The 16,566-nt window shown below is 35.6% G+C and overlaps 1 protein-coding gene across 2 annotated transcripts in view; it reads right to left on the bottom strand.

Moving 5' to 3' along the window:
• Positions 1-1,261: 1,261 nt before the first annotated feature.
• LOC112048659 (TGF-beta receptor type-1) overlaps positions 1,262-16,566 on the bottom strand; it is a 31,118-nt gene continuing 15,813 nt past the window's right edge. For both annotated transcript variants that reach the window (XM_052890812.1, XM_052890813.1), the window contains one exon: positions 1,262-16,170. In XM_052890812.1, the coding sequence (XP_052746772.1) occupies positions 15,641-16,170 (530 nt within the window). In that variant the 3' untranslated portion in view covers positions 1,262-15,640. The remainder of the gene's footprint in view (positions 16,171-16,566) is intronic.

Below are 16,566 nucleotides of genomic sequence, written 5' to 3'. Positions count from 1 at the left end.
TTCCGGTACAATATCGTGTAGAAACCGAAAAGGGGTGTGGGTTTTCATCGTCCTCCTAACGAGTTAGCCCGCTTCTATCTTAGACTGAGTCTCAGATCTAGTCCAGGGCCAACTTGTAAAGAATATATATATATATATACTAGCGGACGCCCGCGACTTCGTCCGCGTGAAAGTCGTTGTAAACTTTCAACTACCCCTATCCTACCCTACCCTACCCCTACTCTACCCATACCCTACCCCTACCCTACCCCTACCCTACTCCTACCCTACCCCTACCCTACCCCTACCCTACTCATTAAGGCTGCACTTCTTTATTTATTCCTCCCACCGCGATTTGCGTCGAGCGCGGCAACCGTTACACAAAAATAATCCTTAAAGCATGAATTAGTATTCACGCGCGATGGCTTGGCGTATTTCATGTATAACTTTGGTGTTTCTTTACCGATTTTTATGATTCTTTTTTTATTGAATAGGTAATAATGTTAACTTTCTCTTTCCTTCTTCTTTATTGGGGATGAGTAATGAGTGTTATAAACATAAGAGAAGACAAATATAATTAGAAAGCTTCGAACTGCTAAGCTATCGGGAGATACACGTGTTATTGTGAGTCAACCATAAAAGATAGACATTTATATGCTGTTGTGTTTTTATAGATAATTTTAAGGAGAACATTTTCGTCATACATGATTTCTATGTAGCTTTAACCATTAAGGCTGTACACGGGACGTAAGCTTAAAAAATTGAGTAACTTCTCCCGTTTTCTCAACATTTCTCTTCACTGCTCTGCTCCTATTGATCGTAGCGTAATGAAAAGTATACTATAACCTGCCTAGGAGTATGTTGAAGAATTGTACCAAGTTTCGTTTAAATCCGTCCAGTAGTTTTTGTTTCTATAAAGAACATACAGACAGACAGACAGACAGACAGACAGACAGACAGACAGACAGACAAAAATTTTACTGATTGCATTTTTGTCATCAGTATCGATCACTAATCACCCCCTGATAGTTATTTTGGAAATATATTTCATGTACAGAATTGACCTCTCTACAGATTTATTATAAGTATAGATAACCAATATTCAGCTTCATGAGAATGTAAATAACCTCGGACGTTCAATTTGATATTTGTATCTGGATATCGTTAGCTGTAATTTGTTCAAACTTTACGCTTATTAATCTTTTGATTAAACGTCTAATCGTTGAATCGCTGTTGCAGTACACTATTATTAAAGGGCAGGTACACTAATAAATAAAACAGCCATAATAAAAACACTTTTATTTAATAAGACCACTCCATAAACAATTAATAAATCTTATAGGTATGTATAAGTAATGCGACAATTCATTAAATAATAGTACTAAGGTACGTAATATAATAAACATTAATTGTATAAAACTAAATGATCGTACGTGATCACGTTTGTAAATGAATGTGATATGACGCCGCTACAAAATTTCGCGCTTATTTATTGCAATTACGATAGCTTGTACATCGCTCAGTATTGCTTCGTGCTCCCGTCAAACTACCCAGAACTCCCGAACGCAAAGTGACACTTTCCATCCGCAAGACCGTAAGTTTATAGGTACAGCGCGACTGTCGCGTTGTATGTTTGTACTATTTGACACATCATTAGTGCAAAATTAGGCACTTGAGATTTAGAACATTTTAATAAGCTGAAATCTTACGAAAGACCGCGACAGTCGCGGAATGCCAACTGCTTGCATACAACAGTTCTGAGTATTTACATAGTTTGACGCTAGAAGGTACAATTGTCGCCTAGGTATATTAGTGTTCAGCTGATGAAACAACATCAAGTTTAATAAGATTACACATTTCGCAATATTATAAAACTAGTTTTTCTTTCCTCGACAGTTATTCGGCTTCTAGTTACGCAATCTCGTATAGTAAACACGATTTTCAGTTTTAGCTAAAGCCGAAGCCGTTTCGGCAAAGAATCGAATAAGACTTTTTGTGCATCACCTACACTTAAGTGTACCATATTCTAGTGTGATGAAAATTATACTCTAGCTAGTTTCTTACAACACTTTATTCCACCTTTTACAATTACAAATTAAATAATAATATCTCTACTGTTCCACTGTTTCACCAAAACCACCTCTCAACACCACACTTCCCCGAATGATCCATCTTTTTTCTCCCTTCTTACACTGCTCACGCCACCAACCCCTCCAATCTCTCGTTTTGCCACCAAACGTTCCTATTGGTCTTACAATAAATGGCGCCTTTTGTAACATCCAATCACATCGGACCTGTCATTTTCATTTCACAGACTACAGATTTTATCCACAGAATAAAAATATAGAGAGCAAAGACTACTTTTTTATAAAAATCATGACATTCGGCCATCCGCCTTTGTGCAACCTCCCGGTGCACAAAATAGGTAGAAACTATATTATTAATCTGTGAAATGTAATAACTAAGAAATTGCGAATCATAGAATATATTTTAAGCTAATTGCTACTACTTGAAATTCTACTTATGTAATTTTACTTAACTAATAACGGTACAGCAGCGTAAAGCACAATGAATATGTTATCTATACCTATTATAAGATAATTAAAACCTTGATGAATCATGACATTCGTAAGATAAAATAGAATACATTTTTTTTTACATTTAAATCCTACTTATCTACTTAAATTTGTTATAAAATAATTCCTGCCTTAAACAATTAATTACGTAACAGAAGAGTAAATCACAGAACATATTATCTACAGGTAATAATCTTGCAAAAAAATCCTACGATATTATATTATTATTATACACTCAATAAAATAAATAAATAATACTTTGACTTGAAAAAAAAAACAATAACTAATTAATAACCGTTTGAGATTAATGTTGCAATAAAGCTAGTGTGCTATCATCTAGTATTGTTTATTCAAGATTCTGAAATGCCAACATAACCCACGGCCTTATCCTATCTACTGCAACAATAGCCTGAAACGGTTAGCATCTATTTTATTATAGAATATTGCTAATTTTATATTTATTGTTACCCACGACTTGATCAATTCTATAAGGACCTATGAACTTATTTTTTTTTGCTATTGCCCTTGTTATAGTAGTTATTTCTAATTATCTTAATTAAAACACCTACCTCAAACACTGAATAAAATAAATTTTTATTTGCGTAATTTAGGAAATCAATACAAATTTTGAATTTTTCAATGGTATTTGTCTCTCCTAAATGTCCTATGTCATCATGGTTAATCTTATATATTTGAAACTGGGCATCACATGGAACCACAAGACATAACCAAAATTCATTTACCTTTTGAAACAATTTATTGTCCTTGAAAATGAAATTATTTTTAATATCTTTTATTTCATTTCCTCTAAAAGCCGACCGTAATTTTGTAAAAACTGGAAAAGCTTTGCGAAGCTTTTCTTGCCATTCATCCCAACTATAATTGACAGAAGGCAAAGCTTCAAACCATTTTTTTTGCAAGACCTACCAGCTTTTGGAGTGCAAAATGTACGGTTTGCTTTTAGTTCCAATCATAAATATAAGAGCATTTGTTGGCCTTTTTTTATCCATCTACCTACACTTTGCAATCTACTACATGGGTCGAAATCTCGAATTACATTAACGTGTTTGTTCTGTAAAATTCTGTTCTTATTGGAGCTGTTCTGCATGGTCATAATAAATTTGAGTACCTCATCTGTCGTAAAGTGGGATGCCGATGTTGGGCGCTGCTCCGGCTGCATTGCCGATGAGCTCGGTGACTCTACAGGCCCGGATACCTCGAATGGGATCCCTGACTGGCTTGGCTGGACCTCATCGATGATGATTTCCCATTGCGCCTGCGGGAATTCTTTACGCGCTTTGCAAGCACGCTTTCCTTTGCGTTTGGTCCTGCGCCGTACTATCGCATGACCGGTGCCTTCAATGTTCTCGGTAAAAACAAAAAACAAAAACCAATGTTAATAGACCGTACAATTTTTAATGTGTGGCGCGGAGACAATGAAGTATCTATAATTGACAGTTACTTGTTATTATATATTTATGTTTGTATTAAAGTTATCTAAACGAATCAGCGTAACTAATAGCAGTAAAGTCTTTTCTTTTCTTTTTTTTTTCTTTAAAATTTACTTATTATACAGATACATAATTTCATTGTAACCAATACTTAAAAGTCCTGTCAGATTCATTAGTGTACCGATTTGATACAGCACGCATTTAATGTATAATAAAATAACTAATCATGGTTCACATAACCACAAAACCACAGTTTTTGTCACCTTTATTGCACAATAAACGTGGCGTCACCTAAAAATAGCTTATCTGCAGCACACATAACTACGTTATTAAACGTGGCTTCACCTAACCAGTGCTTATCCGCAGCACACATAACTGCGTTATTAACCGTGGCTTCACCTAACCAATGCTTATCCGCAGCACACATAACTGCGTAATTAAACATGGCTTCACCTAACCAAAGCTTATCCGCAGCACACATAACTGCGTAATTAAACAGGGTTCACCTAACCAATGCTTATCCGCAGCACTCATAACTACGTAATTAAACATGGCTTCACCTAACCAAAGCTTATCCGCAGCACACATAACTGCGTTATTAAACGTGGCTTCACCTAACCAATGCTTATCCGCAGCACACATAACTGCGTAATTAAACATGGCTTAACCTAACCAAAGCTTATCCGCAGCGCACATAACTGCGTTATTAAACAGGGTTCACCTAACCAATGCTTATCCGCAGCACACATAACTGCGTAATTAAACATGGCTTCACCTAACCAAAGCTTATCCGCAGCACACATAACTGCGTTATTAAACAGGGTTCACCTAACCAAAACTTATACGCAGCACACATAACTGCATTATTAAACGTTGCTCACTTATCCGCAGCACACATAACTGCATTTTTAAACGTGATTCACCTAATCAAAACTTATCCGCAGCACACATAACTGCATTATTAAACGTTGCTCACTTATCCGCAGCACACATAACTGCATTTTTAAATGTGATTCACCAAATCAAAACTTATCCGCAGCACACATAACTGCATTATTAAACGTGGCTTAAATAGCCATTGAAACTAAATCTTAATAATATGAGTGACTAGGTATAGACTTCTTTAAAATGGAAACTTGATTATATTTTTACACAGTCTCTAAAGATTACTAACAGCAAACGTCAACTCAACCATTCACAACTATCAATGATTACGGTTCTTAATAAAAAAAATATTAAATCAATTTATTGGAAAGTAGTTGACCAAATGAAATTTTTCTATAATATTGGTTAATTGAGGGTAGGTACGGTATCAACCTCGAGTTAATAACTAATAAAATCGTACAAATAAACGTGAATCAAAATCTTGATAATTAATAAAAGCGATAACTTCGTCGAAACAATTGTTGGCAACAATGTCTATATTGATAATTTGAGGGTAGCAATTAATATTATTCACATCTATAATTAACAAAACTAAACTGGCTGTACGTTATCATAGATTAGCCTAATTTGGCTAGAACTAATAAAAAATTTAATTTAATGCCGTTATAACTGTTTCATTGTCAAAGCTAGGCATTTTCACACTTTAAGCCGTTTGTCCATAATACATAGCCCGAAGATTTTAGTTTTTTATCGCTATTAAGATTAAAATCCTTAATAATCACACCTCTATGCACATCAAGTAACTAAAATGATCAAGAAATAGATTACGTACCTTCAATTGTGGGCCTGCGTGGATTACGTGTCACTTCTGAATTGTGATGAAAATTATACTCTAGCTAGTTTCTTACAACACTTTATTCCACCTTTTACAATTACAAATTAAATAATAATATCTCTACTGTTCCACTGTTTCACCAAAACCACCTCTCAACACCACACTTCCCCGAATGATCCATCTTTTTTCTCCCTTCTTACACTGCTCACGCCACCAACCCCTCCAATCTCTCGTTTTGCCACCAAACGTTCCTATTGGTCTTACAATAAATGGCGCCTTTTGTAACATCCAATCACATCGGACCTGTCATTTTCATTTCACAGACTACAGATTTTATCCACAGAATAAAAATATAGAGAGCAAAGACTACTTTTTTATAAAAATCATGACACTAGTAACCTTTTATGGTTTTTTAGATATACCCGAATAGTTACGATTCGGTTTGGAACCGAACTGCGTACTAGTAGGGCGGCGGAGATAGGACATCGTAGTCTAGAGCGAAATACGAGTAGAACACGAATCGCTCGCGCGAAGTGGAATATATGGTGTTATTGCAGAGGATTTCTTCAATTATGTATACACAGTACTCTTTGGTTTAAGCTAAACTCATTCATATTTTAGGTTCGACGAAAGTTTACCAGCCTTCACAAATAGTCGTGACAGTTAAACTACCGTTAGAATGCGTCTTCATCAAAATGCCGAATAACTAATAACTTAAGCTAATAAATAGTAAGTTGTATAACTCGATTCATTAGTAATAGTTAGTTGTAAATCGCGATCAATTTTAGTTTTTAACAACATCAGATGTGCACTAATGTTTACTTTTAGACTTTAGTTTATTTTTTACTAATCTAATAAATGCACATGATAATAGAACTTTCGTCGAATTGCTTTTAAAGAGTCAATACTTTTGACTGCGATTAATTTTGTACGTAATAGGAATAAGAGAAATAAATGAGTCGTTTTAAATATAAAAGACGACTCCATATGTGGAAGCATATAGCATTTCATTTGTACGATCATAGTGAGACCGACGTGATAGAGTTATATTATCATATAGTGTTTGGGCCCAGGAACAAAATATTTATTAACGACTACACATCTCAAATTTTGTGAATGCTATGTTCATGGCGAGTCAAACGAAAGTATGTACGACGCGAATCATGGCGGCTTCCTTCCAAGACATCTTCAATTTTTGGCGCATCCGATGACAAATATGTCCTCTAAAAAGTGTCCGACAAGGTTACTACTTGATTTTAAATATCTTTCTTTATTTATTGTGCAAAAATCGGTTTTACAGTCGTAGTATTTCACCGTGCCGAGGGAAACTAACATTCCGAAAGACCACAGTATAAAAGTGAATAAATATTGTACTAAAAATAGCTGCGTGTTTGGTTTGTTTCTCTGTAACTTGCAGCAAGTTCTATATTAGAACGGGTATTCAAAGCTGCTTATTATCTTACCAAATTTGGCTAGGCAGGGAGAACAACACGAGTGGAGGAGGAGAGTGTTGATCGATCGTCAAGGAATTCCTTAACCCTACATCCTGTAGTCACAAATCCATGACTCTGCTCGGAGTTTTTCTCTCTACCACACGATGGACCCGGCACAGTGAATCCATGGATTACTAAGACATTCGTCCAATATTTCTGAAAAGTATTACAGGGGCACTGTAATACTTGTTCATATTTTTGTCCGATTCGCCATGAATATTATATCCACAAAGTTTGAACAGGATATGCGTGAGCAAATATTTATCTGGGCCAAATAGGAGCTATCCAAAATGCCAAACTATTGGATTGGTCCTACGGGGTTGAAAGGTTTAGCGCGGGCGGGAAGTGCTCCTATCTAACATCTAACTTAACCACTAAGACTTGCACACGCTAACATCTAATAATATTAACACTATATTAAAATTAAAAAAATATATATTAAAAAAATATACGACATGTAGCATAGTATCGACAGATAATAATATGTTTACAATAAATGCCCTGGTTCGGATGGATTTCATATTATCAAGAATATAGGCAGTAGTTATTGAGCGATTATTGTAGTGTACATTCTTTGGAGAGATTTTTGATATTGTTTAGCACATATTTATAAAAAAGGAAATTAATAAAATAAAATCCAAATATATCCAATTCTAGAATTACATGTAAAAGAATCCTATACCTAAACCTATAATTATGATTTTACTTGGTTTAGAAAAGTAAAGGAACTTGAATTCATTAAAGTTTATCATTATTTTATTCTATTATTGCTGATACGATCGTTAAAATAACGAATAATTATTATCTGTCGATGTTGACGTAGCAGCTTATAACTGATTTTTTACTTTTTGTTAGATGTTAAATAATCTTTTATCATTTTAAAGCTGAGGCGGAGATGCTGTTTTATTTCTTAAGACGAAATCGGAAAGTTGTTAATAAAAAAATTGTAACGTCTATTACAACTTAACCTAACATGAAATGTAATGTTTTACATTTTTATATAAAAAAATGTATAAAAAAGATTATTAAACTAAATCAAGCGATGTAAAAATAAGCATATCATAATTATGAAAAAGGCAAAATTTATTTTACAAGGCCAAGAGAGCCGACGCACGTCGATCTCAATTCTTTGAGAATTATAATCGGTACTGTATCTTATAGCGTATACATATATCATATCTTATATATACTCCTAACACATAAAATAATAAGAGTATATATATTATATATTCTCTTAGAGAAACGCAACCATACGAAGCACAATAAAATTCATGTCTCCGGATTCGCACACTCACGTTAACTGCACAGACAGTTTGTGAAACAATATTATTATAAAAGTGAAAGTGGACGAATATTGTCCATTCAAAATATTTTTTTCAAAAATAATTTATTTATGAATTATCCAAAAAGTTGTTGATAGCCCATGAGTGGGTATTTTCAACATTCTACAAATAATTTGGTAGTAAGTATTATAAAAACTGCTACTCGAAATACTCGAAATCTACGACTTTAAGCCTCAACATTGACTTTACATCAAATGTTTACTGATTTTAATGTTATCATAAATTGCATTTTTATTATTATGCTTTTATTAACGGCTTTATTGCACATCACATATAATTCACTAACAAATATTTTGTATTATTGCGTTCTAATACATAAAAACAATAAAAATTTGTATAAAACCACTATATATACAGATAAAATTCAAGACATGGAAAAAACTTTTAAAAACTCTAATAACTCTTTTTTTACTAATATAGATTTTTAAAAAGTTATTTCCTTTCAATTCAATCAGCAATAATTTTCAGATTTTATCACGACCATGTAGTTTTTAATTTCGTTTAATTTTCAACCTCGAAAGGCAAATAGACTACAAGCCCTAGGAAAAAATTAAACTGTGAAATGAACCAACGTGAATAACGCTTAGAAGGCTGTTACTATATCAGAAAATAACTCTGAGCATTATGTCGTCACTTCTGAGCGGTACAGGTAAGTACGTGAGTGTATGGAATATCTCAGGTACAAATGAGGAATTGCGACTAATTATTTATGTACGGCTTTCTTATAGTGTATAGATGATTAAAAATAAATGTCGAAAATCCTAGTGCCGTAAATAAGTGGTGGTACCGGAATAAGAAGTCAGTGCTGATGCCGATAATTGTAGAAACAATATAGGTCATTTATTACTGTACGGCATTTGTGCAATTCCTTTTGTACACATATACAGATCCTTACATATTTCCAACGCACGGGTCGAAACACCAGGGTCACAACCCTATCCCTACAAATGTATGACATCATGTTCAATATATTAGTTAATTTTGTCCATGGACTTGTAGTCTATAATAGAATTAAATTAAAACTATGACAAATTTAAAATCCGGCGAAATTCGAATAATGTTTAAATAAAAGCAGAAGTTAACAACAATTATAATAGTGTCTTGTAAATAGTTCATCTAAAGTCATTGTACAGTCCATCAACAAGGTAATTATTAGCAGAACTTCAATACAATCCAAGACGCGAGATTAGATACTTTTGCAAATATCTCCACACCATGTTTCGTTTATTTGCATTAAATTTATATTTTAACTTTCAAACTCGAAAGAAACGATTAACAATATCATTTTTATAAAACGAACGAATAGGTAAAGGTTTCAAAGTGCACTATTGTTTTATATGTGTAGAAAACTAAAACACTCTGTCAGGTATTCTAAACCGATCACTACTAAATGAAAATAACTATGTATCATAACTTTTAACACGTAAGAAACGATTAGCAATATCATCTTTATATAAGTAAAACGAATAGCTCTAATGTCTCGCAATGCAGTTGCGAAAGGGTCGCACCGTATCACGGAGATGCCTCATTAGTGCGTTGCGTTGCGTCGTTGCAATAGATAAACGCGTTGTATGCCACATCTACGTTGAGTGGTAGATCGCACCGCAAAAGGGCGATGGACGCACCCAGTCAGTCACAACAATGGATCGAAGCAAGTGAAACACTGTTTGTTATAGCAACCCAACAGTGCAGCTTATCATGCACCCCCTTCGTTTGTCGTTCGCCGATCCGTTGTAACATCACGTGTGACAACGCAACGCTTTAACGTTGCACATCATTTGAAGTATATGACGCATTGCAACGCAACTCACTAATAAGACATCGCCTTTAAACAACCGGCAAGGCGTCGAGTTGAGCCACTACTACGAACCACGCAATGAATGCGCAAATATATTTTTTAATCTAATAGCATTCATGGGAAGCTACACTTTGTTAGCGCGACTTTATGTAAGGCATATTTTATATTGCTATAATCTATTAATGAATATCGTAAAAAATAATTTTACGCGAAAGTATGAAATCTAAGTGAATATCAAAAATTCCTTATTCGTAATAATAAATCGATATAACTCTCATAATAATTAATTATATTATTGTAATAATAATATTTACAAAATTCAAAATACGATTTAAAATTTTCCGTGAAAACCTTTACCGAACAAGTAAGAAAATATGTCCATTTGACTGATTTAGAATTTATTTTCTCTTTTATTTGCTTAAATTTCAATCTCTCGATATATTCTAACATTTTACACGCGCCATACACTTTTAACTTTAAACGATTCCGTTACATCCTCTACTTAGAGTATACCGATATATGGAATAACACGATCTCCATTAAATTACCATCAGCACTATAATATTACCCTATAAGGTATGAATAGAGAATAAAATAAAAGAAAGCCCTTGAAGACAATGAAATGTTTTCGGAGTACCAGAAAAAATTAAACTCAAATATTCATTTTTTAGTTTTGCCTGCTCTCATCTTTTTTTCATAATTGATCCAGGTCTGGTGGGAGACTTCGGCCGTGGTTTTTATTAGTTACCCCCTACCGGCAAAGACGTACCTCCAAGCGATTTAGCGTTCCAGTACGATCTCGTTTAGAAACCGAAAGGGGTGTGGATTTTCATCCTCCTCCTAACAAGTTAGCCCGCTGCCATCTTAGATTGCATCATCACTTACCGTCATTGTAGTCAAGGGCTAACTTGTAAAGAATAAAAAAAAATCCAAACAGTTTGTGACCATCTTGCTAAAAATAATCTAGACATGAAAAATTTAATATAACCCCATTAATAACATAAACTTTAGGGTTATTTTGGCGAACACAGTGTACTCTACGTAGAGGAGTATACCAAGTAGAATAAAATCTGAAATCAAATCTTTAACGAATCTTATCGACATAATATTAATAATAATTAACAATTTGAAAGGTCACAAAACTCTTTCCGTGAACGTATTTCATATGATCCGACCATCCGAGGGTTGTGGATCGAACAATATCCAATTTGCTTGTGTTACAGTGTTTTTCAGATAGCATGGGTACGGTGACACTATGAAAGTTTGCCGCGATTCACGATAATAGTCGTATTATGAACGTCATAAGGCAACTGTCACCGTTGTCAACCTTGCTATCTAAAAACACTTTAGTAAAACAGTTAATTATTATCACCTATTAATATGGCATCATACGTGGAGTGCTGTATATTATCCCACTCACGTTTACCGAATAAACTACCAGCCATATTCATAAACATGGATTAAGATAAAACCTAATTTTTTTTACAAAGTAAAGCGAACTTTAGTTAGTAGTTATTAGGTACAGTTTACTTTTTAAGAAAATTGAGGTTTAATTCTTAGGCCACGTTTATAAATATAGCCGTATAAGTTGGGGTATGCCATTCAGTATGAAAATGTCGCTGACGGTTACAATTATAATTTATCTTGTGTCTATGTAAATATTTATTTGTATGTTTGTTCTCTCTGCGTTCCTAAACAATTTATCTGTATGTTGATATTTTAGTGGATTCAATAATGTCTACACATATAGGTATAATTCTGAATAGGACAGACTTGATTTTCCAGAGCTCCGAAGTCAACAAAGATTAGTTGTAAGATTTCTCGTCTTTACAACTAATGTAATAAACCATAGGACAACTCGCCTAAGGCCTGATCATACACTGTGAATTTCATAGAATATCATACAAAATTCACTGCTCTGGAAATCACGCGACGAGACAACTGAGAGCCAGACGTACCTTACCGTATTTTATAAAGAACAATAGGCTAGTTGACACTTTTTTAAATGGTCTTAAATTGTTCATTATCATCTACTAGATTGAAAATCGTTTTCTCAATTTTTTTTGAGACGTGAAATTATATCATGGAAATTTTTGTTTTTAAATATGTTTTTAGACAATACGAGCCAAAACGCCTATTCATGACGTCACTATAACAAATCCCTTACAAACGGAGCGTTTGACGAAAATATTAATTTGACGTTTAGTAAATCAAGTAACATTGAGACGTCATGAAAATGGACGAAAGCTTTTTTGGCGTTTGGAAAATTTGAAAAAATACATGATTTTAAATTAAGTTTTATATTAACTTTTATTAATAATAACGATTTCTATTCTTTATTCCAAGTACTATGCGAAATTAATATTGTTTATATTAAATTTGATATGAGTCAACTACCCTATTGGCTAACTTACCTATGGTATGGGCATAGTCTGATCTACCTAAAATGAGGTATGTCTGGTTATCACAGGCTCTGGTTATCTCAGTCGTTATCAACAAAACAACAATAGATTTGTTGTTGTTGATTGGTCGGTTGGATTCATTTGTATGCGCGTGTGTGTGTATTTACTAGATTTAACTGCCAAATATGCAATCGAAGTACTCATCGAGTTGTGCACATATGCCGTGATGTGCACTTCTTACATGATATTAGATGCATTATTCTTACATATAAAAATCTAAAAACTAATACGTTTACAACCTAAAACTTACAATAGCTGCGATTTATTTGTATCACAGAAAACAATTGAAAAAATATGCATTGATACAAAAACGTATACAAGCATAGCGAACACACAATAGCATGTGGAAACGCTGAAAAATGTATACACGATTCACAGTTACTACTTATTGGAAGCAAAGTTGTTGTAAGTCGATACATATGCCAGCGAAAACTATCGGCAAATCGCATCTCAGTTCAACTATAAAATTGACTTACACATATTAGAATACTTTATATTATGCGCAGCAATAATATTAATTAACGGAATCGAACATTTGAACATTTCATTTTTCCTTTAAACTACTCACTTGGTAACATAAAATATCACTACAAATTTCAAAACTCTCGTCGATTTTATAATAAATGCAATTTCGACAATCAATCGGTCATTTTACAATTTATGAACAAACAAACGGCTAATAATGGCGGAGTCGTTATATATTTTTCCATAATTATAATTATCAGTAAATAATCTAAAATAGTCGATTACAATCTAAGAGGTAGGTTTGGGAACACTCAGTGACACACAGACATACATACGTGCTACGCCGTCGTTACACTCAAAAAACTATACCAACAACTTACATATTCAGGTAGGTTTTTAACTATAGTCCAATTTACAAGAATTCAACGAACACTTTCATTTGTTATTACTTCCGCCTACAATAAATATAAACCCTTTTACGTGCCTTAAAAAGTATGTTACTAAATCTCACAGCCGGTAAAAACCAGTCAATACTGGGCAAAGTAAGTCGAAACCGGCTTGGACTTTGTCAGTGATTGGGCAAAGTAAGTCGAAACCGGCTTTGACTGTGTCAGTGATTGGGCAAAGTAAGTCGAAACCGGCTTTGACTGTGTCAGTGATTGGGCAAAGTAAGTCGAAACCGGCTTTGACTGTGTCAGTGATTGGGCAAAGTAAGTCGAAACCGGCTTTGACTGTGTCAGTGATTGGGCAAAGTAAGTCGAAACCGGCTTTGACTCTGTCAACTTATAGCAACTTATAGTGCCACTAACTTATCTGACCTGGTGAGTGTGTCGCTATTGTCGCGATTTTAGTATAATGTTTTTCAAAATGGCGACCGTCGCGACGAAGAACTCCGCGCCACGAAACAAGTCCTGTAGACGCGGCGCTAATGTCTTAATGGCGCCCATTTTCATTTGGTAATGGCGGTCTTGTTGTCATTTGTATAATTATGACGCTGACGATTTCAGTTCACGTTTTAGCCGCAAGACTTCTTTCTTTTCGCGCAGTCTAGTTCATATACTCTTTGCGTTGGTTTTGCGTTTGGCGTTTTGGTCACCGGTTCATATTATGAGTTTGTGGCGTGTAGTTATATCATCCGGCTGTTAGATTTGAGAGTAACATAATTCTTTGTATCCAAAACGGTCGGTTGTTACAGCGCACATAAATATTGGATAATTTTAATTTGATTTTGCTATTGAACTAGTTATATATCCCCAATATCTCGCAACTATATTTTATATCAACTTTTAGATTAAGGTTTTTTATATTCCTTACCTACCGACTGACATCAATAAAAAATTACAACAGGAATGTTAGCATTTATATGACTATTGACCATTATGTTAAATCTCTGGGAGTTTAGAAATAGCGTATAAATAAATAAAAATATACCTAAATCAACAATGAAAACCAGCTGTTTAAACTTCAAAAATTAAATTAATTTATGATATTGCTTTTATGACTCTGTATGTGTTCACGAATGCTGCCAACACAGTTACAGCTTCACGTCACATTACTTGCTGTCATTGTATTAGTAAAAAGAAAATGGAATTTGATGTACATCAGTGATCAACTTAGTCAAATAAATTCATTAAATTAAAATAAATAAGGTCATAAATTCATTATATATGCAAAAAATTCAACGCGAATATAATATGTACAAAAAAATTTTCAAAGGTCAATATGTGTAAAAAATATGTTTAAAAAAATATTCGGTTCTCATCGTGCCAGTGATGAAATAAAAAAAATATATACACAGGGAACAGGGAGCAGACCACAGAAATCTAAATAACAAGACAGTCCTCCTTCAGCCATGTTCCTCATATATGGGGGTAGTGACCACCTACATCCATGACTTTCACTTTTATTGTGACCATGGAGTCAAGTGTGCTGCCGATCTGATCAGACCAACGTATGGGGTTGCGACCCCGCACCCTCTTTTCTTCCAGTTTGCCAGTGACCATCAGTTTCTAAAGATTATCTCCGTCTTTCCTGACAATGTGTGATGCGTTACGAAAAGTGTAATCAGGCGAAGCGAACCGACGTTGAGAGGGTGAGCTGAAGAAATTTCACTTCAGTCGTGTGGTGTCAACCGTGTCACGATATTACACTATTAAAAAAATATCATATTTGAGAAATCGAAGTTCTTTGTTTTCAGTCACAGCAGCACAAGATGTCTTCGAGATACATCAATTTGAATGCATTTTTCAGAAATATGTAAATGCCAGTATATGGCAACTCATTTATGATTGTCACCATAAAGCAGTTATAAAGATTTCTGTGGAGGTACGGCGGGGGGTGGGGGGGGGGGCACTCACGTGCGGCCGAGCTCGTCGAGGGGCACGTTGGCCAACGTCTTCTTGATGCGCAGCGCGGTGAGGCGCGCGGCGGGGTTCTCGTACCAGCACTCCTTCATGAGCTTGGCGAGCGCGGCCAGCGCGGGCTGCGCCTGCCAGCGCGCCGGCAGCGCGGGGCGGCGCCGCTCCTGGCACACGGCGCGCCGCATGTCGTCCAGCGACGGGTCGGGCGGCACGCAGTCGTGGTACGGCGGCTGGTAGTCGTCGGGCGGCTCGCAGCGCCGCGCCGCCTCCCACAGCACCAGCCCCAGCGAGTACACGTCCGAGCGCTTGTACGGGTCGAACTGGCGCGCGTCCATGCTCTCGTCCAGCACCTCGGGCGCCATGTACCGCTTGGTGCCCACGCGGTTGGTGGACGGCACGTCCACGCTGTCGCCGGCCACGTTGTGCCGCACGGCCAGCCCCAGGTCGCCGATCACGCACGTCAGGTTGCTCTTCACCAGGATGTTCTTCGACTTGAGGTCGCGGTGCGCGATGGCGGGCTTGCCTGAGGACAGACGCGCTGACTCAGGTAGATGCTTCGTCAGTGCGTTGCAATGACGCACGACGACGCAGAGCAAGAGGACGACGCACGCACTCAACAATGGATCGACACAAATGAAAAACTGTCAGTCAGATCACAGGAGATCTGTTGAAACGTCGCTGCGACCAAGCAGACAACCCACCTTGATGGTAATATAAAAACGATCACCTTTAAGACAAATAATTTTTCGCTAAGCACGCAAAGAACACATAAATCTGAGAGAATCTGACACGTAGGCTTCATATGCCTGTATTTACATAGTCAACCAAACTCCTCAAATCAGTATCAAACAGCTTGTCACTAAGTATGGCGGTATCACTATTCAGGTTAATTTCATTAGAATTTACTCAAAAATAAAGT

The sequence above is a fragment of the Bicyclus anynana genome, chromosome Z, assembly GCF_947172395.1.
Source record: "Bicyclus anynana chromosome Z, ilBicAnyn1.1, whole genome shotgun sequence".
NCBI lineage: Eukaryota > Metazoa > Arthropoda > Insecta > Lepidoptera > Nymphalidae > Bicyclus > Bicyclus anynana.
Note: the sequence above shows the minus strand (reverse complement) of the source record. Positions and strands in the feature narration are given on the sequence as shown.